The sequence below is a fragment of the Oryctolagus cuniculus genome, chromosome 3 (genome assembly GCF_051225735.1).
Source record: "Oryctolagus cuniculus isolate XC-2025 breed Fujian yellow rabbit chromosome 3, ASM5122573v1, whole genome shotgun sequence".
In the NCBI taxonomy this organism is placed as follows: Eukaryota; Metazoa; Chordata; class Mammalia; order Lagomorpha; family Leporidae; genus Oryctolagus; species Oryctolagus cuniculus.
In genome coordinates, this window is record NC_142869.1 from 159,920,064 (window position 1) to 159,947,850 (window position 27,787).

The 27,787-nt window shown below is 38.6% G+C and overlaps 1 protein-coding gene across 2 annotated transcripts; it reads left to right on the forward strand.

The window, feature by feature from the left end:
* Positions 1–6,645: 6,645 nt before the first annotated feature.
* Positions 6,646–27,744, forward strand: SPAM1 (sperm adhesion molecule 1). Of its 2 annotated transcripts, none has more exons than NM_001082672.2 (4): positions 6,646–6,836; positions 19,100–20,260; positions 20,955–21,044; positions 26,958–27,744. In NM_001082672.2, the coding sequence occupies exons 2-4, from the start codon at positions 19,307–19,309 to the stop codon at positions 27,495–27,497; spliced, it is 1,584 nt and encodes a 527-aa protein (NP_001076141.2). In that variant the 5' UTR covers positions 6,646–6,836; positions 19,100–19,306; the 3' UTR covers positions 27,498–27,744. The 2 variants fall into 2 exon arrangements, with proteins under 2 accessions (NP_001076141.2, NP_001348401.1); NM_001361472.1 differs by having other exon boundaries at positions 19,106–20,260.
* The last annotated feature ends 43 nt before the right edge of the window (positions 27,745–27,787 follow it).

Consider the following 27,787-nt stretch of genomic DNA (forward strand, 5'->3'; position numbering starts at 1 on the left):
GCCCTGGCCTGAAGCGCTGGCATCCCATATGGGTACCAGTTCTGGTCCTGGCTGCTCCTCTTCCAACCCAGCTCTCTGCTATGGCCTGGGAAAGAAGTAGAAGATGGCCCAAGTCCTTGGGCCCCTGCACCCACGTGGGAGACCCAGAGGAGGCTCCTGGTTCCTGGCTTTGGGTCAGCACAGCTCTGGCCATTGTGGCCATCTGGGGAGTGAACCATTGGATGGAAGACCTTTCTATCTCTGCCTCTTTTCTCTCTTTGTGGATCTGACTTTCAGACAGATGAATAAATCTTTAAAAAAAATTTTATTTGAGAACTATGTTACCTGGAGGCCTTCATAGGAAAAATGAAGATCCAAAGAAGCAGTTAGAAATGATTATATACTTTTTTTAAAAACAAAAATGGTAAGTTAATGGAGAAGTGACAAGACAAAGGAAAATGAGTTTAAATTTCTAGGGTAGATAATTTGTGGGAAAGTAACAGAGACCCAAGAGGAATTAATGGAGGGCCAGGATTATTTTATTAAGTTTATTTGTGTTGAGCCATTTCAGTATCAAGTCTCAGTCTTCAGTCAGAAGAATGTTCTATTCTAGAAAGGAAGGGCACGCAGCACATGGAGAATTTAATGCTTTGCTTGAGGCAGAAGGGGGGAGATGGAGAGGAGGGCTCTGTGTGCATCTGTTCCTGCTCAATCACCTTCATGTCACAGTTAACAACATGCCACGGTTGTGCATTCTGGGTGACATCTTACCAACCCCTTTGTAGCCTTTGTCTAAAACTTTACCATAAATATCTCATAGCAAAAGCTAAACTGGTGGCTGTAGAGAGAAGAATCAGGTTAGTAACTGAGTGGTAAGACATTTGCACAGGGAAACTAGTATGCAGCAAATCTAAGAATCATTTTCCCAATCCCATTAAAGTAATCTTCCAATTCTAGGAATAGAGCAGTCGAATAAAATGGTGGCGCCTCATTTATCAGATGGGTAGTGTTAATCTTTTCTGTTAAAAGGCATAAATTAGACACTTTATCCCATCCAATTCACATAGAAGAGTGATTACACAAGCTGTTTCTTTTTTGGGCAATCGCTTACCTAGAGTTCAACAATTTTCTAGTACAACAGAACTAAGCTACTAACTTCAAACTAAAGTGATCTCAATATTTTCATGGTATTTGTGAAGAACAACTTCACATGTCCCCTTAAAGGATAGTCTCAGACTCAGAAAGTACAGCAAAATGAGAATTTATAAATGATCTTACAAGATCAGGAGATTGGTGAGCCAGCGCATCCAGGGCAGTTTCATCAAGAAATGTATTCCCTAGTATGCATGTCTTCCTCCAGTTTCTCATTGGTTGAGTACTAAAGGTTTGCAATCCTCCCAGCATTTACTTCAGCTGTTTTGGCCACTCCTAATATGCTATTTGCCTAAGAACTTTCCAGGTGCTTGTAACCTAGCTGTTATGCTGGCTAGCTACAGGTAACTTTCCATACATCTGCCAGCTATTATGCTAGCTAATTGTCTACTCAAGCTAAACACCTTACTTTGAAAATGAACCCAAAGTTAACTTCTCACAATCTCTTCTTTTTTTTCTTTTTACAATTTTTGGTCTCATTTTCATTTTTATTTTGATCTTTTCTTTTTACCTTTGGGTATTTTATGGAATGTCAGGGTGAAGGGGACAGTTGAACTAAAGCGCAAGTCCCAGTCCAATTGGACGATAATAGGACATGGAAGTTCCTCTTTCCACAATACCACCAGACATCAGTCTAGGGTAGAAGGAACGCTCCGTAATTACTGCTGTCATACTCACAAGTAATATTCAAAGTGCGTGTCAACAGTTCTTTCACAGTTTGTTGAACTTAGCTCCCTGCTTGGAGAGCCCAGAAGAATAGTTCATGTTCCCTATGGAGAAAGAGGTCATTGCCCTGGAGTTTGACCTTTGCAGTGTGTGGAAAAGCAATGACAGGGTTTTACAAGTCTTGTTTCCTCTTGTCTCTTCATCCTGGTATAGAGCTAGTATGCATCAGGATAGGTATCCCATCCTAGGGGAAACAGAAGCACCTGTGGCTGAAGTGAGGGCTCGTACTGAAAATTTGACCCATTTTACCCAGGCATTCACATCTCTGTACCCTGTCTCAATTTAAGTCCTGACAGATCTTCCCCGGTTCTTTAGTAATTTTTAAGGATTGAGCTAATCCATAGTTAAACTTCTCAGAGTCACTTTTAAGGGCTCTTTGAGTGATACATGCACTTCCCACTGGTCTTTTAAGCACTCCCTGCCCCAGATCTCTTTTACCAGTCTTTTTCAACAGTTTGTAAGGACATTCCAGTCGTCAGGAGCACTTGACAGGGGCTTCACAACTGGATCAGAGCTTGTCTTCCTTCCAGGTGTTAATCAGCACCAAGTTGCTGGGTTGAAAGTGAGGCACCGTGGACTCAAGAGGTGGAATCTGGGCAAGGAGTCCTTTTAACCTGAGGAACGATCAGTCTTCCTACCTTGGGTATTTACACACCCTCCACATACGTGCTTAGTGATGATATAGACTCCCACACATCCATAATCTCCAAAGATTGCATTGCGCACATGGACGTTAGAAGCACAACATGTATTCGACTTATGTACGTCATAAGTACAACATATATTTGACATCATTTTATCAAACCATTTGGCCAAAACAACCCATGTAAAACTCAGTTTTCCCAAACAATCAAGACTCAAAAATTACAACAGAAAAGCAAATGAAACCTTTACTTAGTTTAGTTACAAAAACACAGAAAAACCTTAGCTAGCATTGATATCAGCATCAACAAGAAAACATTCTTGTGTTTATAGCTTTCGTACCTAAAAGTTGTAAACCGTAGAAATATCAGTAAAAATTTTATGTCTAAAAGACAAAATATTTTAAGTATCATGAAAAAAGAGCTAGAAGATCAGGTAATCCTGCTATTTGAATTTTAAGCTTCAACCTAATCTCACACAGCATTTAACTTCTACAAACTTTAAACCCTTTTCTTTTACTTTTATTTGCCCCATCTCTATTCCCTAAACTTAATCTCACAATCAGATCTCAGCATAGGAGATTAATTCCTATCTCAGGTGCATAATTTTTTATTTTAATATTGGAATTTGGAATCTCTCCCCATTCACATGAGTTTTCCTGGAGAATTCTGTAACCTCTTGGTTGGTAGTCACAGAAAAACCGGCAGCTCCAATATCCCTGTATTTCTCTCCTACCTGTTTGTTGAAATTTGGGATTTCCCCACTTTTTGTGCAGGGATTTTGATATACAGAGGAAACCATGATTTTTGCTTTTCGTCTTTGCTTCTCATCCCACTCATCAATGTTTTGTAATTTCTTTGTGATATCAAGTCAGCTCTTGGTTATAGAATTAACTTTTAAAAGTCCTTGTTTCACTAAGTCCTCCTGATCTAGTCCAGAGTACTTCCTCCTTTGATCTCTAATCTTTTTTGGAAAGCAGAGGGGGTTTCCTCTTTTTCCTGTTGAATTTCAAATGCCTTGGGAACATTTAGTGACCTGGGAATGTATTCTTTGATTCCTTGAATTATTATTTCCTTGAGAATCCCCCATTTGTGATCCATCCCTGGGATCATTACTATTTTACTTGGTGTCAACATTTAAAATCTTTTTTAAGCCAACGAGCCTCCCTATCCAGGACCAGAAGAATACTCTTTTTCCTAAATGGCCATAGCTGCCCTCCTAATCACTCCCCTATGAATAAGATATTCATTAGAGACATCATTTCAGTCCAGGTATAAAAGTCCTTAAATTTGCTCCAACTTTTCTTCTAAAAGTGACTTCATTTAACTGCCCTATTACCTATTCATTCTCCTGGTACTTATCTGAACCAAATCTGAGACAAATAAAAAGAAATTTCTTTTTTTTTTTCTTGTCCTTAGTCCAAGAGCCCAAGGGTTCCAAAGCCTTAACATTCTCCCCAATATACTATCTGCGGAATGTCACAGGGAACCTCTTAGGCTACCCCTTCCCTATATCTAGACTTTTTACTTCCCATTTTTGACCTGTCACCCTGTCTCGGTTTCCTGTGTACTCATTCCCCGCTTTCGGCCATTGGATGTTTCTTGCGTATGTGTTCAAGCTCCTATAATGGAGATTTCTTGCACATCCCCTGTGGATTTCCTGAGAACTCAACCTCCTCCTGCTGGAAATTGCTTGCACATCCCAGGACTCGCTTTGTTCACACACACTCGACCTCCAACAATACCCAACCACCTAGATGGTACTTGAAATTCCATTTTTCTACCTTGGCTCATGCACAAGTTTGCCTAATTACCACAGTACCAGATTTTTCTTCCGTGTCACCTTTTTCTGCCTTCCAGATAACAGTCTCAGGCTTTTCTGTGGCTTCAGCAGGCAGATGGGGTATCTGGACAGAGAGGGCCAACTGAAATTCTGTAGGATGCATCTCCTCCTCTGCCAGATCCCCTACTCCAGCAGGCACCCAGATCCCAGAAAAGACCCCAAGTTGTGAGAAACAACCTCACATGTCCCATTAAAGGACGGACTCAGATTCAGGAAATGCAGTGAAAGTGAGATTTTACTAATGCTTTTGCAAGATCGGGTGCCTGGTGGGCCAGCACAATCAGTGCAGTTTTATTTTTTAAAATTTATTTTTATTTATTTATTATTTATTTTTATTCCCTAGTAAGCAGATCTCTACCCCAATTTCTCATTGTCTGGGTACCATGATATTAGAATCTTCCTGGCATTTGCTTTAACTATTTTGGCCACTCCTAACATCCTGTTTGCCTAAGAACTTTTCAGGTGCATGTAAACTCACTGTTATGCTGGCTAGCTACTGTTAACTTTCCACACATCTGCAAGCTATTATGCGAGCTAGTTATCTACTCACAGCTAAACACCTTAATTTGAAAATGAACCCAGGGACCAGCAAAGTGGCGCAGCAGGTTAAAGCCCTGGCCTGAAGTGCCGGCACCTCATATGGGCGCCGGTTCAAGTCCCAGCTGCTCCTATTCCGATCCCGCTCTGCCCTGGCCTGAGAAAGCAGTAGAAGATGGCCCAAGTCCTTGGGCTCCTGCACCCGCATGGGAGACCCAGAAGAAGCTCCTGGTTCCTGGCTTTGGATCAGTGCAGCTCCGGCCATTGTGGCCATCTGGGGAGTGAACCAGTGGATGGAAGACCTCTCTCTCTCTGTCTCTACCTCTCTGTAACTCTTTCAAATAAAATAAATCCTAAAAAAAAAAAAAAAAAGAAAATGAACTGAATAGTTACTTCTCACAGTATTGAACTCTTGTTCTATCACTGTGGAAAGATGCAGGATTGCCTTTGCCAACCTTCTGTTTCAAAACTTGAAGATAAGGTCCTCAGCACTAAAAAGGATGTGGAGAAGCAATAACAGCTTATGTGCTATGCAGTCTTATTTGACATGTTTATGTGGCATTTTCTTATTCATAAAGGAGCCCAAGTTTGTAATTTGGTTAACATTTGAGGGGGAGTATTTTTGTGACAGAAGGAACTAGGTATTTAAATCTGCAATGTCCTAACCATTTAGGTTGGAGCCCCTTTTATAGCTTCTTTCCACATATGATAGAAAGATCATAATTTTTCATGGACAAGATCAGAGTAGAACCCTGAAGTCCCCAGGTCCAGTGTGTTTCATAACCTTTGTCATGGATCATGGAAGTTGCACATCTCCATTTTCCATGTACTCCTGTTAATTAGTAAGAGCAGAACATGTGAACTATTTGACATAAGAAGCTGACAGTCGGCTTTGGGAGCTGTAAGGCTTGGTTTTGTCACCTAACAAAGTCAGTCTGGAGTTTGAGTCTACGCATCCAAAATTATGGAGTTTGGTAGCTTGATTAGAGAAGTAGCTGCTCTACCCCAGCTCATGCAAGACTTTCTGTGATCAGAAGAAACATTTGGAGATTTGGCAAAAGTTTATGTCATAAAAGGCTATTCTAGAAAAGTTTATGACCTTCATGAAGGTTTGAGAGTGCTGCTGGTATAATCAAATCATATAAATTGATTCCATTATTGTTTTGGTTTGTCAACCACGAAGGATTTGGTACCATGTCTTTTTTCAGTACAAAGGGGAAAAAATCCCTTCTAAAATTTTCACCTGAGCAAAGGACAATATTTGAGATTTATAGTTTTTTCCAGACCAAATGAACTTACTAGAAAGAAGGGAAGAATGAAGTTTTTCTGCTCATAGATACTATACCACTTCATTTATCCATCTTCCATATAGTTACTTTACCAGTTGTATACACTGCAGGAATTAAAAACAACTTCAGGTTTTTTCACGTGGTGTAGGTGTTCATCAGCACTGAGACTGATTGGTTAATAAGACCCGGTTTTGGAAAACTTGTTGAAGGAGGAATTAGGTTTGTGCCTGACATGTTTACAAAAAAGTAAGGTTTGTAAGAGAGAGACACAGATTAAAAGGGAAACTTAGTGGAAGGTCATAGACAGATTAGGTTGATATGTAATATGCAGTCAACTTTTCAAAAAACAGGGAAAGGGAAAGTTTTATTTACAAAGAAGTTTTTTTCCATTTTCTTTTCTCAGGGAAGAGAGACTTAAAAGTTGAGAAATAGATGAAAATCAAGTTTCTCAGTCTATGATCTTGGGGAAAGCTGTGTACTTTGTGATGTCATCTGCTTCTAGAATCTTGGTATTGTTATGCAGTCATCAGTAGGAATGGTCTTCTGGTGTCCTGGGAGCAGTGGTCTGTTTCTAGCTTATTGTGGTTCCCATGAACCCAGGAGGAGTTTCTTATAATTTGATGACAGTGTAGGTGGTTGGTAGTACTTCGTGAAGTCAGTCCCAGCAAGGTAACAGTACATGCTTTCTTCTAAAAATCTGGATGTCTATCTGATCTTTTGGTTAAAAAAGAACAAAGTTTGTGAGTTGACGGAGGCCACACCTTTTTGGTGTCATGTGTTATTACTTAATATGCTCTAAGTAAACTAGTTAGTTCTTGTATCTAGCAAGGCAAATTGCTCACTCAAGTCTCCATACTGTTTACTCAATCCAGGAATGGTAAATGTTAAAATATAGCCTTGGCAGCTCATGACAAGAGCCTAGGGTGATTACTGATGCCAGAAACAAGAGTGTCAATTTGTTCAGTCAACAACAGGAATCACTGTGCACTTACTCCTCATGTAGGATCTTTGTCCTTAGTGTGCTGTACATTGAGATTTAATGCTATAACTAGTACTCAAACAGTATTTTTCACTTTATGTTTCTGTGTGGGAGCAAACTGTTGAAATCTTTACTTAATGTATGCTAAACTGATCTTCCGTATCTAAAGAGAATCGAAAATGAATCTTGATGTGAATGGAAGTGGAGAGGGAGTGGGAAAGGGGAGGGTTGCGGGTGGGAGGGACGTTATGGGGGGAAAGCCATTGTAATCCATAAGCTGTACTTTGGAAATTTATATTCATTAAATAAAAGTTAAAAAAAAATCAGTAGATAAAAGTGGCCAAAAACTATTTCTAAAGGAGTTTGTCTGTCCCCTGATTGGAGAACTTGACATTTTTATTAGGACCAAAGGTAATACTTTTAGCCATTAAGTTCAGTTTCTTGAAAGATTTTTTTTTCTGAAATTCATTTCATTTCCAGATTTTTACATTACATTTGCCGTAATGATTAAGGATGAGTGAAGTATGAAATTTTTAGGGGCTTCCCGGACTTTTCACAAGGAAGTGGTTATTTCTGCTGAAAAATGAGTTCCTTCATCTGATTCATCTGAAAAAATTAGGAAAACTTTCAGTTTTTAATTTCTTTACCCTCGTCCTGTTGTCAACACATCTAGTTGGATAGCATTCGGCCATTCACCAAACTTGTGAAAAATAAAGTGTAAATAAATAAATAAATTTGGCGTATCATGGGACAGTCTGGGCCTTGGAGGATTCCTGAGCATATGTTGATTATCTCCAGAAATTTGGTGATATTTACAAGTAGTGCACTGGGAAATAATTTGATCAGAAATTGGCTGCCAGGGTAAGCCAATTGTCTTTTAGTTTCTCAGTTCTCTCTTAACTGCACATATGGTCCATCTGATGACCCAAAAAGTAAATAAATAAGTATATAAATATAAGGAGCTTATAGTAAGTATGTTTTACTCAATGTATGAATCATCTGAAAAGTGTTTGTTATCTTATGTACCCAATTGCTTTTCTTCGTATGGTGAGACATTTGCCTGATTATTGGTAATATTGATCTGGGATAAAATTTATAAGTTGGGTGGAAAAAGGATAGGTGAATCCATTTTCATGTGCATATTTAACAGCCCTGTTAGCCCTGTTGTTCCCTAGAAATACAGTATCAGCTTTTATCAGTGACAGGAAGCTAAGCACTGTGATCACAGAACCAGGATTGGCCTGAAAGCCAAGCACGACTGAGTTCAGCCTGGGATTAGACAAGAGGCATTGCAGAGAGCTTCCCTAGTAAAGCTATGATATTTATAATAAGCATCTTGTATGTAGCAGCTCTTCAAGTCTTGCTTCAGTTACTACTGTCCAGTCATACCTGGGTGTGTCAGCCTCATGCTTGGCAGTAGAAGGCATACTTGTCTGAAGAATGCTTGAGCTCTGTAGCCTTTGGATGATACACTTTGGTTTCTGCTGTGCATCTGTATTCTACAGTGTTGTCATTGACCATAATTTTGAATTTACTGGAATTTCAAGTGCATCAAGTTCATTTATTTAATTAACTAATTGACTGGGTTAGTTTGGGCAGGAGGAGGGACTGACAAAGATTCTCTCCTTGACCAGACTCTATCCAGGCTCATCTGGGCATTCTTCTTGATGAGGTCTCCATCCCTGGGCTTCTGTATTCAAACTTTTAAGGCCCTTTACTAGCATGGATCCCTCTGAGTTGGTTTAGCAAGAATTCCCCATCTTCCACATGGTACCGTGTTTGATATCTTGTGGCTCTTCATCCTCCAACATCTCCCAGTTAATATCTGATCACCCTGGCCTGTCTTCAGCAAAATCAAGTCAGGTCAGGTTGTTTGCAATCCCCACTTTATTTCTGTTGTTTCACCTTAATGAGCTTCTGCTGACCCTCACCCTGCTTCTTGGCTATAAATTACCAATTTTCCCTGTTTTATTTGGTATTAAAAACAGTTCTAAGCCATGGTTTTATTTCTCCTATTGGAATAGTTTTTCTCGAAAATTTCTGCTTTGTATGGTTTAACCACTGCTAGCTCTATATTTTGGATAACTTCATGGCTTCTGATGGTTATGCTTAAACTTTTTCATGTTCAAGTGTTACCGTTGGCCATGATTTTGAGTTTAGTGAAATTTAATGAGCACATCTAGAATGTATCTGTGGAGTTTAAAACTGAGTGTCTCTGAAAATTGAGCAATAATCTAGTCCTATAGCTAAAGTTCTATTTGTTAAATATTCTTTAATTAGCCCTGGGTTCTTACAAAGATTTTGGATACCGAATGGTATTTACATTCTATCAGAGTAATTCTCCTCCAAGAATAAGATAAATTATTTTATTAATTTCAACAAAACACCCTTCGTACCTAGGTATCATTCATTTCTAAAAGCCAAGGTATTAACATTTTTACTGCATATCAATCTGATTGGCTTGAGGATCAATATTTAGAATTCAAGTTTAATCAGATGATGATTTTTCAGCTTCTTAGATATATTATTTCCTGGTTATAGTAGAATAGACAAATTTACTGCATGAATTGAACATGTATGAAGTATATCTGTATGTCCCACCATAGCAACTAAAAAATTTTGGTTCAGGAACTACTCTTGAGGGATTTCATTATTTATTTGTCTCTCTATTTCTCCTTTCTCTTTCCATCCTAGGGAAAAGGAGCATAATTCGAAAACTAGTATTTTCCCATAGTAACAAATATCAAATGTGACTTTCTTTATAATTTTGAAAATATGAATTCTTATTTATTTATTTTGTAAGGAGAAATTATTTTTACTGTTAGTGTAAATACTGTGCATTCTTAAGTGCCTTAAAGTTCATTCTTCATCAGTGTGACACTGTAGAAATCTGTCATTAATGTAACAAAGTGCTTAGCAATCAATACAACAGCAAGAGGACTTGGTTTTACCATTGGATTCAAACTCACTTCAAATGCTAATAAGATTTTATAACATTCTTATGTTAATTTACCATCTTTGTTATCTTCTCTGCCATGGCATTTGAAATTGCTTGGATTAAAACACACATACACACACACAACACACTAAGCACACACACGTTTCTGCTCCCCATCACACACTAACATATCAATATGATTAAGTCTTTCTTTAATTGACTGGGCAAAGGCCTGCCTTTTCTCATCTGACAGGTTAAAAACTGCAAAGCTATCAGACTGGATCAACTTCTGACTTACTGATGTCTTAGGGAAAAACTTTAAAAATTTTACTTCAAAAGTAAGTGATCATTTTTTCTTTATAGCATAGCCTAGTGGGGCAAATAATGTATGCATTTCTGAAAAATGATTAGAAATTATGTAATGTGGCTCCTTTTTATGATGAACTTCTTCAGTGTTGAGAGTAGTTTTTCTGGCAGAATATTGTGCCTGGTAGTAGTTATGCAAAGTAAGATAAGCAATTTCTTTAGCTTTGAGAATTCTATGCCACTCATAACATATCCAGGACAATACTGACAAAATTAAGGTGAAAGCAAAAGAAACCCAGAGAGAATAATAATAATAATGAGAATATTAACAAAGAAAAAAAGGAAAAAGAAATTGATATAATGCTATTTAAGGTGGCATTAACTTATTTTATAGAAACAAATGTATGATATCATGATATCTGGGACCAGTGTTATGGCACAGAGGGTTAAGCTGATGCCACTTGCAATGCCAGCAAGTCAGTTCCAGTCCTGACTACTTCAATTCCAATCCAGCTCCCTGCTTATGAGCCTGCGAAAGAAACAGAAGAAACCCAAGTGGTCCGGCCTCTGCCACTCATGTGGGAGGCCGGGATGGAGTTTTAGGCTCACATACACACTCACTCCTTCACACACACACTGCCTTTCAAATAAACAAATAAATCTTTTAAAAATAGAAAGTTTATGATATCTATTTCTTTCTTTATTTTTTTTCACAGGCAGAGTTAGAGAGAAAGGTCTTCCTTCTGTTGGTTCACCCCACCAAATGGCGCTATGGCCTACGCGCTGCACTGATCCGAAGCCAGGAGCCAGGTGCTTCCTCCTGGTCTCCCATGCGGGTGCAGGGCCCAAGCACTTGGGCCATCCTCCACTGCCCTCCTGGGCCACAGCAGAGAGCTGGCCTGGAAGAGGAGCAACCGGGACAGAATCCGGCGCCCCAACCGGGACTAGAACCCGGTGTGCCAGCGCCGCAGGCAGATGATTAGCCAAGCGAGCTGCGGCGCCAGCCATGATATCTATTTCTTACCAAATTACCTATGAAATATCACAGCTTAGGAAGAAATTTCCTACAGAAGGTTCTAGCTCACAATCTCCTTCCTAAAAACCCATGTGAATTTTTCTGTTTAATGAAGAAAGTTGCATGGTTTTTGCTTCATGGGGTATTGTGCTGGTCTCTATCTTTTTCAAAACTCTGTTTGGATTCAAAACTTACCTTCAGTATTATTCTCCTAATGTCAAGTGCTATTTGCTTAGTATTGTGACTATGCCTTGAGCATGTTTGAGCTGTTTTACAGACTATAGATTATGAATGAGTTAAGCCTTTTCTAAAAAAAAAATTTGTTTGTTCTATTTCAAAGGCAGAATGACAGAGAGAAAGAGAGAGAGAGAGAGATATCTCTTCCATCTGCCGATTAACTTCCCGATACCCACAATAGTCAGGGCGGGGCCAGGCTGAAGTCAGGAACCAGGAACTCCATTCAGGTCTCCCATGTAGATGGCAGGGGCCCAAGCTGCCTTGAAAGATGCATTAGCAAGAAGCTAGATTGGAAACAGAGCAGCAGAACCTGAAAGAACGTTCTGAGATGGAACACTGGCGTCACAAGTGGTGGCTTAACTACTCACCACAAAGTCAGTCCCATGATTTAAACGTTGGAACTCTCTCCATCACCTCCTACCCCTTCAGTAATGTTAGGTACTCCTTTCAGCAAGGTTATAATCTTGCCTTTATCTGTATTTGCCTTTATTTCTGAAATTTTTACCTTTATATTTGTAATAATTTGTATTCAAAATCTATAACAAGCTGGCACCGCAACGGTCGGAGCTGCACCGATCCGAAGCCAGGAGCCAGGAGCTTCATCCGGGTCTGCCACATGGGTGCAGGGGCCCAAGGACTTGGGCCATCTTCCAGTGCTTTCCCAGGCCATAGCAGAGAGCTGGATCAGAAGAGGAGCAGCCAAGAATAGAACCAGTGCCCAAATGGGATGCTGGTGCTTCAGGCCAGGGCTTTAACTCGCTGAACCACAGCGCCGGCCCCGATGTATACTTCTGACTTGCTAATCATTTATCCAACTATCATCTAGTTTCTCAAATAAAAAGTGGGAACAAAATAAAATTTGATGCCAGCAATTATTTTTCTAGCACAGATTTAAAGCTCAGCTTCTCTTTTGGCTAGGAATGGACATCATCATAAATTTGTATACTCTTCTTTTTTGGAATACAAGGTATTTGGCTTTTTAAAAATATATTAAATTATGTATATTTAAGTTATACAACATAATGTTTTGGGAAGATTATGATATTTGAATTTCATTTTTATTTATTTGAAAAGAGCAGAGTGACAAAGAGAGAAACACAGAGATCTTCCATCCACTGGTTCACTCTCCAAATGGCCACAACAGAAGCAGCCAAGCAAGGCCAGGAGCTTGACATTCCCTCTGAGTCTCCCATGTGTGTGGCAATGGTACAAACACTCGCACCATCTTCTGCTTTCTCATGCAGGGAACTAGATCAGCAGTGAGGCAACCAGGACTTGAACCAGCTCTCCAACTTGGGATGTGGGCATCACAAGGGACAGCTTAACTCATTGAGACACAGGGTTGGCTCCCAGCTTAGTGTTTTTTTCCTTATACTTTATGTTTTTTTTTTTTTTCATGGAAATGTGATAGTAATACAAAGAGAGAAGATTCAATATAGGTAAGCAAAAGAGTGCAAATCAGAATAGAAAAAGTCCAACAAGAGAGCCAAATTTCTTGGTTTAATTCTTTGCTATTCTTTCCACAACAGATGCCTTATTTCCATACAAGTGCTTTCCCTCCAGAGAATCACAGATTGTCTCCAGAATCAAGAGTCTCTGTATGGGTTAGCTCCATGGAATTAAGAACTGAACTAGGTACCATCATCTTGCCATTAGAATTGTTATAGATTTTTTTTTTTTGACAGGCAGAGTGGACAGTGAGAGAGAGAGACAGAGAGAAAGGTCTTCCTTTGCCGTTGGTTCACCCTCCAATGGCCGCCGCGGCTGGCACGCTGCGGCCAGCGCACCATGCTGATCCGATGGCAGGAACCAGGTGCTTCTCCTGGTCTCCCATGGGGTGCAGGGCCCAAGCTCTTGGGCCATCCTCCACTGCACTCCCTGGCCATAGCAGAGAGCTGGCCTGGAAGAGGGGCAACCGGGACAGAATCCAGCGCCCCGACCGGGTCTAGAACCCGGTGTGCCAGCGCTGCTAGGCGGAGGATTAGCCTGTTGAGTTGCGGCCATCTGGGGAGTGAACTAGCAGTTGGAAGACCTCTCTCTCTGTCTCTACCTCTCTCTGTAACTCTGTCTTTCAAATAAATAAAATAAATCTTTTTTTTTTTTTTGAGTACACATATCAAGTCACTGTTTCTCATAGTGTACATTTCACTTCAACAAGTTTACCCTTTGGTGCTCAGTTAGTTGTCGCTGATCAGGGAGAACATATATTTGTCCCTTTGGGACTGGCTTAATTCACTCAGCATGATGTTGTCCTGACGGTTGATGTACAATGTAATACTTTATCCATTTTAGTATTTTTTTTTTGTTCTAGTACCATTGGTTGAACTCTGTAATTAACACACAATTATTCTTAGGTGTTTAAATTTTAACTGAAAAGTGATCCCTGTTAGGAATTTGGAAAACATTATGCTGAGTGAAATAAGCCAATCCCAAAGGGACAAATACCACTTGTTCTCCTTGATAGGTGACAACTAACTGAGCACCAAAAGGGAAACCTGTTAAAGTGAAATGAACACTATGAGAAATGGTGACTTGATCAGCCCACACCCTGACTGTTGATGAGCAACTTAATATGTTATCCCTCTTAGAATTTTTTTGTTTGTTCTACTTAATACTCTTGGTTGAATACTGTAATCAATACACAACTATTCTTAAGTGCTGAAACTTAACTGAAAAGTGATCGCTGTTAAATATAAGAGTGGGAATAAGAGAGGGAAGAGATGTGCAATTCGGGACATGCTTAAGCTGACTTACCTCAAACGGTAGAGTTAGAAACATACCAGGGGATTCCAATTCAATCAGAGTCGGTGAACTCAGGGGGCTTCCATAGCCTTGGCAGCTTATGACAAGAGCCTAGGGTGATTACTGATGCCAGAAACAAGAGTGTCAATTTGTTCAGTCAACAACAGGAGTCACTGTGCACTTACTCCTCATGTAGGATCTTTGGACCTAGTGTGCTGTACATTGAGATTTAATGCGATAACTAGTACTCAAACAGTATTTTTCACTTTATGTTTCTGTGTGGGAGCAAACTGTTGAAATCTTTACTTAATGTATGCTAAACTGATCTTCTGTATCTAAAGAGAATCGAAAATGAATCTTGATGTGAATGGAAGGGGAGAGGGAGTGGGAAAGGGGAGGGTAGCGGGTGGGAGGGACGTTATGGAGGGGAAGCCATTGTAATCCATAAGCTGTACTTTGGAAATTTATATTCATTAAATAAAAGTTAAAAAAAAAAACAAATTTATGTGGGAAAAAAGTACACATAATAGATGCTCAGAAAATATGAATATTTCATACTTCTAAATTGTTAAAAATTCTTTAAGCATGTGTTTACATGATTTTGTATGACACAATTTATAGTGTGTATTTTCATACTTTAATTCACATGGTACTTCACATAGTAAAATACTTTACACAAACATCTTTTTTTTGCTACACTGTTTTTATAACTAGCTTGATGTCTACATAAATTTTTTCATCTTTGACTTTTGAATTTGCTTTTAGTATTTCCTCATTTTCTAGATGCTACAATATGTAGTGTTGAATTTCTACATATGTGAATATCTACACATAGCTTTCTGATCTATATTACAAAATAATGTTGGATTTCCCTCAGACATGGGATTTGTGGCTCAAAAGATTTAGCCAGCATATGTTCTGGTGATAAAATTATTTTACAAAAGGAATACGAATTTTACTTTAAAGGTATTCGAAACTTAAGCTTCAGGATCTATTTCAAGAGAAAATGTGTCCTGCTTCCCCCGCAGGATCATTCTCTCCCTTTTATTCTATCCTTCATTATTTGCTTACACTGGTCTTATTTGTGAAATCTCTTCGACACTTACCCTATCTTTTTTGATCGGTTGTGTATTTATATTTATCACTTTACAGCAGACTCATAGAATGGCAAACGCCCAAAACAGCACTCCTGCCTCAGAATCAACCCTTGGGACATTCGGAGCTGGCTAAAAGGTTCATGAGAGTCTCACAGGCATGGAAAGCCATGACACGGTGGCCAAAAAACAATCTAAATGAAAGATCCTGGTGAACAAGACCCCAGCAGAAGGAACAGGCCATCAAGGAGAGAGGCACCTTTCTCTGAAGGGAGGAAGGAACCTCCACTGTGATACGGCCTTGACTAAACAAATTCAGAGTTGGTGAACTCAAGGGGCTTCCATAGCCTAGACAGCTCCTAGCAAGAGTCTCGGGTGATTGCTGACGTCATAAATAAGAGTGCCAATTGTTAAATCAACAACAGGAGTCACTGGGTACATGCTCCCCACGTAGGATCTCTGTCCTTAATGTGTTTTACTATGAAACTTAAAAACAACACTACTAGTCAAACAATACCCTATACCTTGTGCGGTTGTGTGAGTGCAGCCTGTTGAAATCCTTGCTTAGTATATACTAAGTTGATCTTCAGTATATGAAGGTGATTGAAAATGAAACTCGATGAAGGGCGGGATGGGAGAGGGAGTGGGAGAGGGGAGGGCCGCGGGAGGGAGGGAGGTTGTGGGGGGGGAAGCCACAACAATACAAAAGTTGCACTTTGTAAATTCACATTTATTAAATAAAAAAAGAAATTATAAATTAAAAAAAAGAAAAAAAAGAGAAAATGTGGAGTTTTTTAAGGGGTGCCGATGACTTGCTTATGCTCTAGGAAGACACTGGAACCAGCTCATTTCTTGCCTTGATACTACTGATGGTAGGTTGGTGGTTGGCATTTGAAAGCAGACTTCCTGGAAGGTTCCAGTGTTGGGACTTAGTATATCAGAGCCTTAGCAAAAGTGCTTTAAGAAGCAGATATCCACACTGTGGGCAACAGGGACAATTAGGATGCAACTTTAATAGGTATAAATTGAGTAGAAAAGGTTGAATGTCCCTTACCTGATTTTGAGTGAAAAAATGTTTCTGAAAAGAATTTAATCTTGAATTTTGGAATATTTGCATATACATAATGAGATATTCTAAGGATAAGACCCTAATCTAAACAAATTTATTTTTGTCTCATTCAAACCTTATACATGTAGCTGGAAAATAATTTTAGATAATATGTTTAATAACTTTATGGATGAAATAAAGTTTCCTAGTGTGGAATTCTCTGTGACATCACATTGGCAATCAAAAGCTTTTGGGTTTTGAGGCATTGCAGATTTCAGATTTTCAGATGGAGGATGCTTAAAATGTACTCTAATGGAAAGATAAGGCCAGAGGTTATGTGAGGTTTAATCAGCTAAAATTTTCTATGGAGATTAGGTTCTCTCTTATATTTTTTTTAAAGAAAGATGTTATTTTAAATGCAAACTTCTAGGTCTTCCCCAATTCTGTTCCCAAGGCTTATCCGAAAAGTCTCACTAAATAAGAGATATTTTATTCAATCAATTTTGAATTCTAGAAGTGCTTATTTTTTTTTTTTTTTGACAGGCAGAGTGGACAGTGAGAGAGAGAGACAGAGAGAAAGGTCTTCCTTTGCCGTTGGTTCACCCTCCAACGCTTATTTTTAAAAAAATATTTATTTATTTATTTATTTATTTATTTATTTATTTATAAGACAGGGTTACAGAGATTGAGAGACAAAGACACACACACACACAGAAAGAGAGAGAGAGGGAGAGAGAGAGAGAGAGAGAGAGAATCTTCCATTTGCTTGTTTACTTTCCAAATGCCCACAGTAGTTGAGATTGGGTCATGCAAAGCCAGAAGCCTAGAACTCTATCTGGGTCTCCCATGTGGGTGCCAGGGACCCAAGCACTTGATTCATCCTCTGCTGGTTTCCCAGGTGCATTAGCAGGGTGTTGAACAGGAAATGGAGCAGCTGGGACTTCCATAGGTACTCTGATATGGGACAGGGGCTTTGCAAGCAGCAGTCACACTCTCTGTGCATCATTGCTGGCCCTCTCACGTTTTTCTCATATAAAATGACCATGTGGAAACTAGATTTGAATGTTAATTCCAATAAACCTAGCCTGTTCCTTCCCTGAAATGTAGGGGAAGTGAATCCTTTGGCATTGCCTTCTCCTACTCCCTGCCATTTAGGCATTGGTGTTGGTATTTTGCATTTGAAAGGAGTTAATTTTATTTCTCCCAATATTACTTCAGGTGAAGATTTTCTAGGTCCCAATTAAGAGAGTTTATAAGGGCTTATACCACGAAAATCTTCACATATTCTAAACATGTATGAAAAATTCATTACCTGTAAAATAAAGATCATACTGGTTCTTAATATTGCATTTTATTCTATGGTATATTCTCATTAAAATAATATATTTTTCAGTGATGGACATGAATGTATTTTTTGCAATGGTAAGGACACACATTCCTTGGAAGAGTGGTAAAATTCTCATTGTACCTTCACATGGCAGCATGCTACTAATCTGGTTAAAAAGAAAAATTCTAATTTACTCCTAATACTGAATATTTCATCTATAAACAGAGCATTTAATTATATCTTCTTGTGGATAATTTTTGCAAACATCAAATGATGAATTATACATAGTTTAATTTCTTCTCCTTAGCTCAGACCATTTTATACCACAAAATTTGCTGTAATATTTTGTTTTATGACAATTGAAATTTGTGCTCATTTATCAAGCACTATAATAAGACCAAAATTCATATATTACTGTTATAATGCTAGACTAGAGCCAATCATTTTTAGTAAAGACACAAAGAAGGAAAGTTTTTATTACATGGTTTACTAACTTTAGACATGAGAGTACAATATTGTAAGATTTGATTAAGCAGTGTTCCAAAGAGTGCTTGTCGTTTGCTAAGAGTTTTTGGTAGGTTTAATAGTTTCAACCAAACTTTCAAATGGCAGAAGTAACTTTTCCTTCCTTCTTTATTGTCACCTTTTCAAAAAAAAGGAAAGAAAAGAAAGGTGAAATTTCACAATTTGGTAACAGTTGTTTCATATATATGGGAGACTACTACAAAGTGGTTTTCCAATAAGAATAAAAACTTCAACTGGAATTTATTTTAATTAATGGGGTTTTAGTAAGGCATTGCACACCTGGGAAGGCAGGAGGAAAAATGTTTTTTTTAAAAAAGATCTATTTATTTATATAAAAGGAGAGCTAGAGAGGCAGAGAAAAAGAGAGAGGGAGAGAGAGAGATTTTTCTTCCCCTCGTTCACTCCTCAGATGGCCTCAATAGTTGGAGCTGGGCCAGGTTCACCAGTGCTTATCCCACTGCACCACAATGCCAGCCACAAAATAGCTACTTCCACCCATCTTGTAGGCCCACTAATGATTTCAGAAGATGAGACAAACATTAACTATTATAGATCTTGTGTCATAGGTAGAGGTAAATAATTGTATTGATTCAAACATAGGAGTAGGTCTTTCACCTTCTAAAATTGAATTACATTCTTTGTGCTTAAAGTTAAGAACTTGGTAAAGCTTACATTCTTGGCAGCATAATCTTAGCAGTTTATTCCATACTTTTTTTTTTAGTTACAGATGATGCAACTTGCAAAACATTCCTGAAACATGAAATAAGAAGAATAACATTTAAATGAAACATAACCATTGTACCTCTTTAACAATCAAAGTGGTTTCATTGCACTATCTTTTGTCTATGTTTGTATCTTGTGGAAAATATTTGGTAAACCAAAGCAAGTAAGAAGAAATAGGTGTTTTCCATAGTCATTACTCTTTGCAATGGGAGTGCTGAAATTCAAGCATATCTTTTTTGGAAGTGCTGTTGAGTTTAATAGAGCATTCCAAATACTGTATATCTTCCTTCTGATTCCATGTTGCTTGACCGCGAATTTCAGAGCACCTCCTGTTATCCCAAATGTGCCCTTTTTGTGGGCCTGGAATGCCCCAACTGAACTTTGTCTTGGAAAGTCTGGTGAACCACTAGATACGAGCCTGTTCTCTTTATTTGGAAGTCCTTCAAAAGACAAGACAGGACAAGGCATTACAATATTCTATGTTGATAGACTTGGCTACTACCCTCATATAGATTCGAAAAACGTAAGTGTGCATGGAGGAATTCCCCAACTGGGGCCCTTACAACAGCATTTGGACAAAGCTAAGAAAGACATTTTATATTATATGCCAACAGACAATGTAGGTTTGGCTGTCATTGACTGGGAAGAGTGGCGGCCCACCTGGCTAAGAAACTGGAAGCCTAAGGATATTTACAGGATTAAGTCTATTGAGTTGGTTCAACAACAAAATCCACAAATTAATCTTACAGAAGCTACCAAGCTAGCCAAAATAGAATTTGAAAAAGCAGGAAAATGTTTCATGGAAGAGACTTTAAAGTTGGGAAGATTATTTCGGCCAAATCACTTCTGGGGTTATTATCTTTTTCCTGATTGTTACAACCATAACTATGATAAACCCAACTATAAAGGGATCTGTTTTGATATAGAAAAGAAGAGAAATGATGATCTCGACTGGTTGTGGAAGGAAAGCACTGCCCTTTTCCCATCCGTTTATTTGAAGAGCAGCTTACAGTCTTCTCCAAAAGCTGCATTGTTTGTCCGTAATCGTGTACAGGAAGCTATTAGGGTTTCTGAAGTACCTAATGCTAAAAGCCCACTTCCAATTTTTGTGTATACTCGACTAGTTTTTACTGATAAAATATTTCAGTTCCTTTCTCAGGTGAGTACATCAAGTTATCAAGGCTATGAAATAGTGTCCAGAAATGGTGTTGAAGACAGTATCTTTTTAAAAAAGATTTATTTTATTTACTTGAAAGACAGTTACAGAGAGAGGTAGAGATATAGAGAGAGGTCTTCCATCTGCTGGTTCACTCTCCAGTTGGCCGCAATGGCTGGAGCTGCACCGATCCGAAGCCGGGAGCCAGGAGCTTCCTCTGGGTCTCCCACACGGGTGCAGGGGCCCAAGGACTTGGGCCATCTTCTGCTATCCCAGGCCACAGTAGAGAGCTGAATCACAGCGCCAGCCCCAACAGTATCATTTTTGAAGTGAATTAAATTTTAACATTATTTAGAAATAAGAACACAAATAGTTCTACATCATTACATCATCATGTGAATGCAAAGCAAGAATGTATTTCATCCTTACAGGAATCATACAATCTCTTAGTGACTTTGGAAGATTAGGTAGAATAGATAATAAATTAAACCAGCTTCTTTTTTTCTTTTATGGGTCTGCTCTCTTGTTAATAAAAGTAGTGAAAATAATAGTCTCCAATTTTTTATACTAAGGCAGTGGCTGAATAAAGTAAACAGTGGAGGAATATTTGCTACCTTAGGGTCAGCTTGCTTAGGTTTGTGTTATTGTCCTTTTCATTTTATTCTTATTTATTAGCTCTTTTTATCATATTTTCCAGGATGACCTTGTGAATACAATTGGTGAAATTGTTGCTCTGGGGGCCTCTGGAATTGTAGTATGGGGAAGCCATACTTTAGCACGAAGTATGGTAAGTTTTATTGGTAGGAAGTAGGTGAAATGCTTTTGGTGATTAAGGGAATAAGTGATATGGTTGGCACGTGATAGTCAATTCTCAATGTTTGACTCAAAATATCTGTCTTTGTGTGGTTAAGTTGTAAGATAGAAAACATTGTAACTGTGAGGTGGGCATTTAGTGATTAAGATGGTCATGTTCCATGTCTAAGTATGTCAGTTCAATTCCTGGCTCCAACTCCTGACTCTAGCTTCTTGCTAAAGCAGAAATCGGGAGACAGTATTGCCAACCCAAGAAATTTGGTTTCTCCCACCAGTATGGGAGACCTAGATGGCATTCCTGGTTCCTGACTTTGTCTCCTGCTCAGGTGTTGTGGGCTGGAAAAGTGAACCAGAAGATGGGAGCACTCTCTCTCTGTCTCTCTGTCTCTGTTTCTCTGTCTCTGTCTCTCTGTCTCTCTCTCTCTCTGTGTCTTCCTCTCAAAGTTTAAAAAAAAAAAACACTGTACTTTTTTCCAGTAAGGAAACAAAAACTCAGTGATATTAATATAAATTCTCTAGGCTACATAGCTATTTAGTTGCAAAAATAAGATTACAATCTTAATTTTCAGACATGGTATTTGGGGTTAGAATATAGATTTCTCTGCCTTTATTTCCATTCTCATTTAATTATCCAGATCGGATCTTTAGTTCTCATCTCTTCAATCCTCTTGACTGAGTGCAAGAGTGCAGCTGTCATAATTGCTGTCGAATTGGAGTTGAACTTTTCCTTCTCTGATGGATGGGCAACATTAGTGATAAATGTGCCATGGAAAATGTCAAGTGAAACTCATAGCCCTGGGGTACTATTCTAGGAGCTGTAGAGAATAAACCTTATACTGTAGACTAGAAGAGATGTTTTTGAGGATTATATTCATCCCTTATCACTTATCTAGAGTAGCTGTATTGGTTTTTTTTAAGATTTATTTTATTTATGGAAAGGCAGATTTACAGAGAGAGAAGGAGAGACACACAGAGAGATCTTCCATCTGCTGATTCATTCCCTAAATGGCTGCAACCGCCAGGACTGGTCCAGGCTGAAACCAGGAGCCAGGAGCTTCTTCTGGGTCTTCAACATGGGTGCAAGGATTCAAGCACTTGGGCTGCTTTCCCTGGAACATTATCTAGGAGATGGATTGGATGTGGAGCAACCAGAACTGAAACTGGCACCCATATGGGATGCTAGTGCTGCAGGTCACAGTCCAACCCCACTACACTGCAGCACTGGCCTCCTAGAATAGCTGTATTCTCACTTCAGTTGGAAATACATAACAGCCATCACATTTGTGAAATTCTTTCAAGGTCACTTTAGGTTCTTTTGTCTATTTTTAAAAAATAATTATTGTCTCTGGTTTGATCTGCAGTAAGAAGGAATTACTAAAAACATAATGTCAGATAAATATGCCCCTTTGTACAATATTCCATATATTAGAAAATTTTTTTAGGCTTATAATTCTAAGTATATTCCTAATTTGTTTTACTTGTTTTCCAAAATCCATGAGTTTTTCTTTCAAAGGTCCCATTAATTTCATGAGGGAACACTTGTAAATTCTACATACCACTTCCTTTTTTCTTTCTGAAAGAACTGAGAACTCCACCTTTAACTGTGATAAAGAATGAATCAGGAATCTTCCAATGAGTAGGATGATGTGTTCAACTTTAATATGACAATTTTATATTTGATGACACTGTTTAGAACTGTCCCCTATAGACTTTGTTCAATGTTTTTCTGCTACTTTTCTTAATTTATGTTCACTTTTGAATTCAATAATTACTTTCCCCCTTTGCTATGTAATTTGTAAACATTAGATCCATGAATTATTTGTCATGCTTCCTCTCATTCATTGACAAGTTGAAAAATTGATAATTCCAGGCTCACTTGGAGTTACTGGGAGTTACCAGTACTGACCTAGACAAATTAAGTAAATCACTTCTTTCCATTCCTTTTATTAGACTCAGGTGTATGACAAAGACAGTTCTACTAGTCTTAGCTTGTGAGATCTGATTGTTCTATCAGGAATTTTGTGAATCAGCTGTTAAAAACAGCCAATATTAAAACTTAAATTATAAAAGCTTAAAGTTAAAAAAAGAAAATTAATAAATACTCAATACATCAATTATTTTTTTAAAGATTTTATTTATTTATTTTAGATGTAGACTTACAGAGAGAGAGACAGAGAGAAAGGTCTTCCATCTGTTGGTTCACTCTCCAAATGGCTGCAATGGTCAGAGCTGGGCCTGACCAAGCCAGGAGTCAGAAGCTTCTTCCAGATCTTACACGTGATTGTAGGGGCCTAAGCACTTAGGTCATTCCCCACTGCTTTCCCAGGCCATAGCAGAGAGCTGGATAGGAAGAGGAGCAGCGGGGACAGAACCAGCACCTATATTGGACACCAGCGCCGCAGGTGGAGGTTTAGCCTACTAAACCACAATGCTGGCCTCAATATATCAGTTATTTTACTTCATTAAGCATTGTCTATGCACCTGAGTTTATTTACATCTATTGCATCTTATAAAGGAAATACTATCAAATGGCATAGCACTCCATACCACACTACCATACAGTGTAAGGGTGGTGTACCAACCTCAATTCTGCATGCTGTGATGTCAAGTTGGAAGCTAGAAATTGGCCATGATAGGAGCATTTACACCATAGATATACAAAGGTATTTCAAAAAGTTTATAGAGAATGTGTATTATGAAAATCTATGCTTGGATGTCAAACATTTTTTATGCAAAATGAATTTGGCTTTCAATTATATTTTTCAACACACTTTTTAAAGTACCCTTGTAGACACAAATACTAATAAATCAAACTACATTAAAAGCCAGTTTTAGATTTTTCATAAATAATATTTTATGTAAACTAATCTCAAATCATTCTCTTTACTTTTGTTTTTGCAATATCTTATCTCTGGGGGTTTGAGTAAGCAAGTGCAATATCATCTGATCTTTGTACAAACTCTCACATATACTTGGTACTAGGAAAATAGTGCTGAAGAATATTGACAAAGTCTATGCATTCTTGGAGCGTGTGAGTGATTAGAAACAATATGTAAACAATGAAAACATTTTATTGTGATAGGTGCTTATATCAGTGAGCTTTTTGTTGCTACAGTGAGATACTGGAGGCAAGTAACTTTGTAAAGAGTGAAGGTTTATTCAGCTCTAGTCCAAGGTCAGGCAATTGTATTGGTTTGGTTTAGGATAACGGATGGAAATGGTGGGGAGCAGGCTGAGAAAGGATCCCTTGGTGAACTAAGAAGCAGAGAGAATGGCTGGACCCCCACATCAGTCTTTTATAAAACTTTCTCACAAAAACTACCATCTCATCACATGCTTTCAATGACCTAAATACCTCCCACTAGGCCCCACCTCTGAACATTATGAGAGGATTAAGTTTTCATCCTCTTAGTACCATTAACTTAGGATTCTGAGGTTTACAACTCTGCAGGAATTCAGGGATCAAATCATATGTAAACAATTGCAGTGCTATAAACAGAGAAAGGAGCATCCCAAACATGGGAAGCCTGTCCTGCTAATGAAATAACTATGGTGTGTAAGATAGAATTGGTGGCCGGCACCGTGGCTCAATAGGCTAATCCTCCGCCTGCGGCGCTGGCACACCGGGTTCTAGTCCCGGTTGGGGCGCCGGATTCTGTCCCGGTTGCCTCTCTTCCAGTCCAGCTCTCTGCTGTGGCCCAGGAGTGCAGTGGAGGATGGCCCAAGTGCTTGGGTCCTGCACCCGCGTGGGAGACCAGGAGAAGCACCTGGCTCCTGGCTTCGGATCAGCGCGGTGCGCTGGCTACAGCGCGCCGGCCGTGGCGGCCATTGGAGGGTGAACCAATGGTAAAGGAAGACCTTTCTCTCTGTCTCTCTCTCTCACTGTCCACTCTGCCTGTCAAAAATAAAATAAAAATAAAAATAAATAAAATGATAGAATTGGTGTGGGAGGATTGGATAAGAGAAAGAAGGGTCACACTGCATACAAGTAAAGATTAGTTCAGTTTTATTCTAAATGCCATGTAAGAAGATGGATAGTGTATTAGTTTTCTATTACTTTGCTTCCATAAAATTACAACAAATTGGCCAAAACAACAGAAGTTTACTTCCTGATAATTCTCTATATCAGAAGTCCAACATGGGTCCCAGTGGGCTAAAATTATGGTGTAGGTAGGGTTGCAATCCTTTCTGTGACAGAATCCTCACTTGCTCCTTTGGGATGTTGGTAGATTCAGAGCTGTATTGTAGCAAATGAGATTTCCATTATCTTCCTGGTGATTCACTAAAGGCCATTCCTTCTCCTTGAGGCCCCTACATTCTTTTTTTCATGGCCTTCTTCATCTTTAAGTCAGTAGTGGTGGACTAATACCCTTGTACACTTTGAATATCTCATTTTTCCTCCATCTCATCTTTCTAATTCAGTTGGGAAAGTTTCTACACTTTCAAAGATTCATGTCATTTTATAAAACCAACCTATATATCTCAACATTATCTATTCTTCTCAAGGCCCTTGTTCAGATCTGCAAAATTTATTGTCATGTAAGCTAACATAGGCATAGGTTCTGGGGGACTCAATTGTAGAAATCTTTAGGATGTCATTTTTATGTAAATGATAAACATTATAACCTCAAAGAAGGTAACAAGAAACAGAGTCAAGTAGAAATTGCCCAGATCCCTTGACTTGCCTGCTGACACCCACTTCCTTTGATCTGTGAAGACTAGCACAGGCAGCTCACTCCATGGATCTATTGATCATGAAGAAAGAAACTATCTTCAATGTTTTAAGAAGACAGTATTCAGGTTTTAGAACATACTGCTTTTAAGAGGAATCATTTCAGCTACTCATCATTCATATTCTGCCAGAGCTGTAGAAAAGTCATCATTATTCACATATAATTTGACTCTGTGATATTTTATATAAAAAATGTACTCAGTTGAGTCTGTTTAGCTGTTTTAAGCTGGTAATTTAGAAATCCTTTTTGATGCTGTTTAAACTTGTCTGACAAATGTCACATTCATTTCATTTATTTGTAATTTATTGAGGTTAAAGTTATCTGAAAATATGCTGGGCCCTTTGTTAAGAGTATATGCATTGGCCGGTGCCGCGGCTCACTAGGCTAATCCTCCGACTTGCGGCGCCGGCACACCGGGTTCTAGTCCCGGTCGGGGCGCCGGATTCTGTCCCGGTTGCCCCTCTTCCAGGCCAGCTCTCTTCTGTGGCCAGGGAGTGGCCGTGGCGGCCATTAAGGGTGAACCAACGGCAAAGGAAGACCTTTCTCTCTGTCTCTCTCTCTCTCACTGTCCACTCTGCCTGTCAAAAAAAAAAAAAAAAAGAGAGAGAGAGAGAGAGAGTATATGCATTGTATCTTTTGATTTTCACAACAACCCTGTAAGATAGGCTCCAAAATTATCTTTATTTTAATAGATGATGAAACTGAAGGATAAATGAATGGATTGATTTTACCTATGTCACCCAGAAAGGAAACTAAGGATTAGAAGGATTAGAAGGATTTAAGATTTCCAGGTTCATATAGCTAGTCATTAATGGAACTGAGACTCTGATTGGGACAAATGGACACCAGAGCCCATACTCTAACAACTGTGCCATTCAGTCTTCCTGATTTGTTTGGATTAATGAGGAAGATCAAGGCTAGGACAGGTTAAGCATCAATGAATCACTTATTCAGTGGCATGAGATGACACGTGAAACTTAAGAAAAGTTATCCAAAAAAGTTGGAATAATCTTGCTTGTTAAGTTTAAAAGGATACAATACTTCCTAATTCTTACTCTGTTTATTATTCCTTTAAAAATTTTTATTGCAATGAATTAATTCACACGTGAACTAACTTATCCTCTTGATATTCTTCTTATCTTATAATTTTATAGAAATCTTGCCTGAACCTAGATGATTATATGAAGAATATACTGAATCCTTATTTAATCAATGTCACCCTAGCAGCCAAAATGTGTAACCAAGTGCTTTGCCAGGAACAAGGAGTGTGTACAAGGAAAAACTGGGATTCAAATGACTATCTTCACCTGAACCCAGGGAATTTTGCTATTCAAATTGGGAACAATGGAACGTACAAAGTAGATGGAAAACCCACACTTACAGACCTGGAGCAGTTTTCCAAAAATTTTCAGTGCAGCTGTTATACCAACTTGAATTGTAAAGAGAGAACTGACATGAACAATGTTCAAACAGTTAACGTATGTGCTGTTGAAAATGTTTGTATAGACACCAATGTAGGCCCACAAGCCGTTACTTATGCTCCCAAAGAGAAAAAGGATGTTGCTCACATTCTAAGCAATACTACATCTATCAACTCGTCTACCACCATGTCTCTACCTTTTCCTAGGAAACATGTCAGTGGGTGCCTCCTAGTTCTATGTATGTATTCACAGTATTTGAAATATTTGCTATAGGCTTGTGGCAATTAGGAAATACAACATTGGATATTATCTTAAAAAATGAGTCCTATGCTGTTTTATAATCAAGATTCTACTTTGAGTTTCAAAAGCAACATATAGCATAAGTTTTGTCAAAGATGGACTAGAAGACCTACCAGCACATAGGGGACTAGTTTTCTTCTGAGAAAAGTGAAGATTTGAATAAATCCATGTTTTTGAAAATGAGTATCTTTATTTTTAATTTGTTATAAAAATGCCAAGAAAATATTAAATTGAAAGCTTCTATTTTTTAAAAGGTAATAATA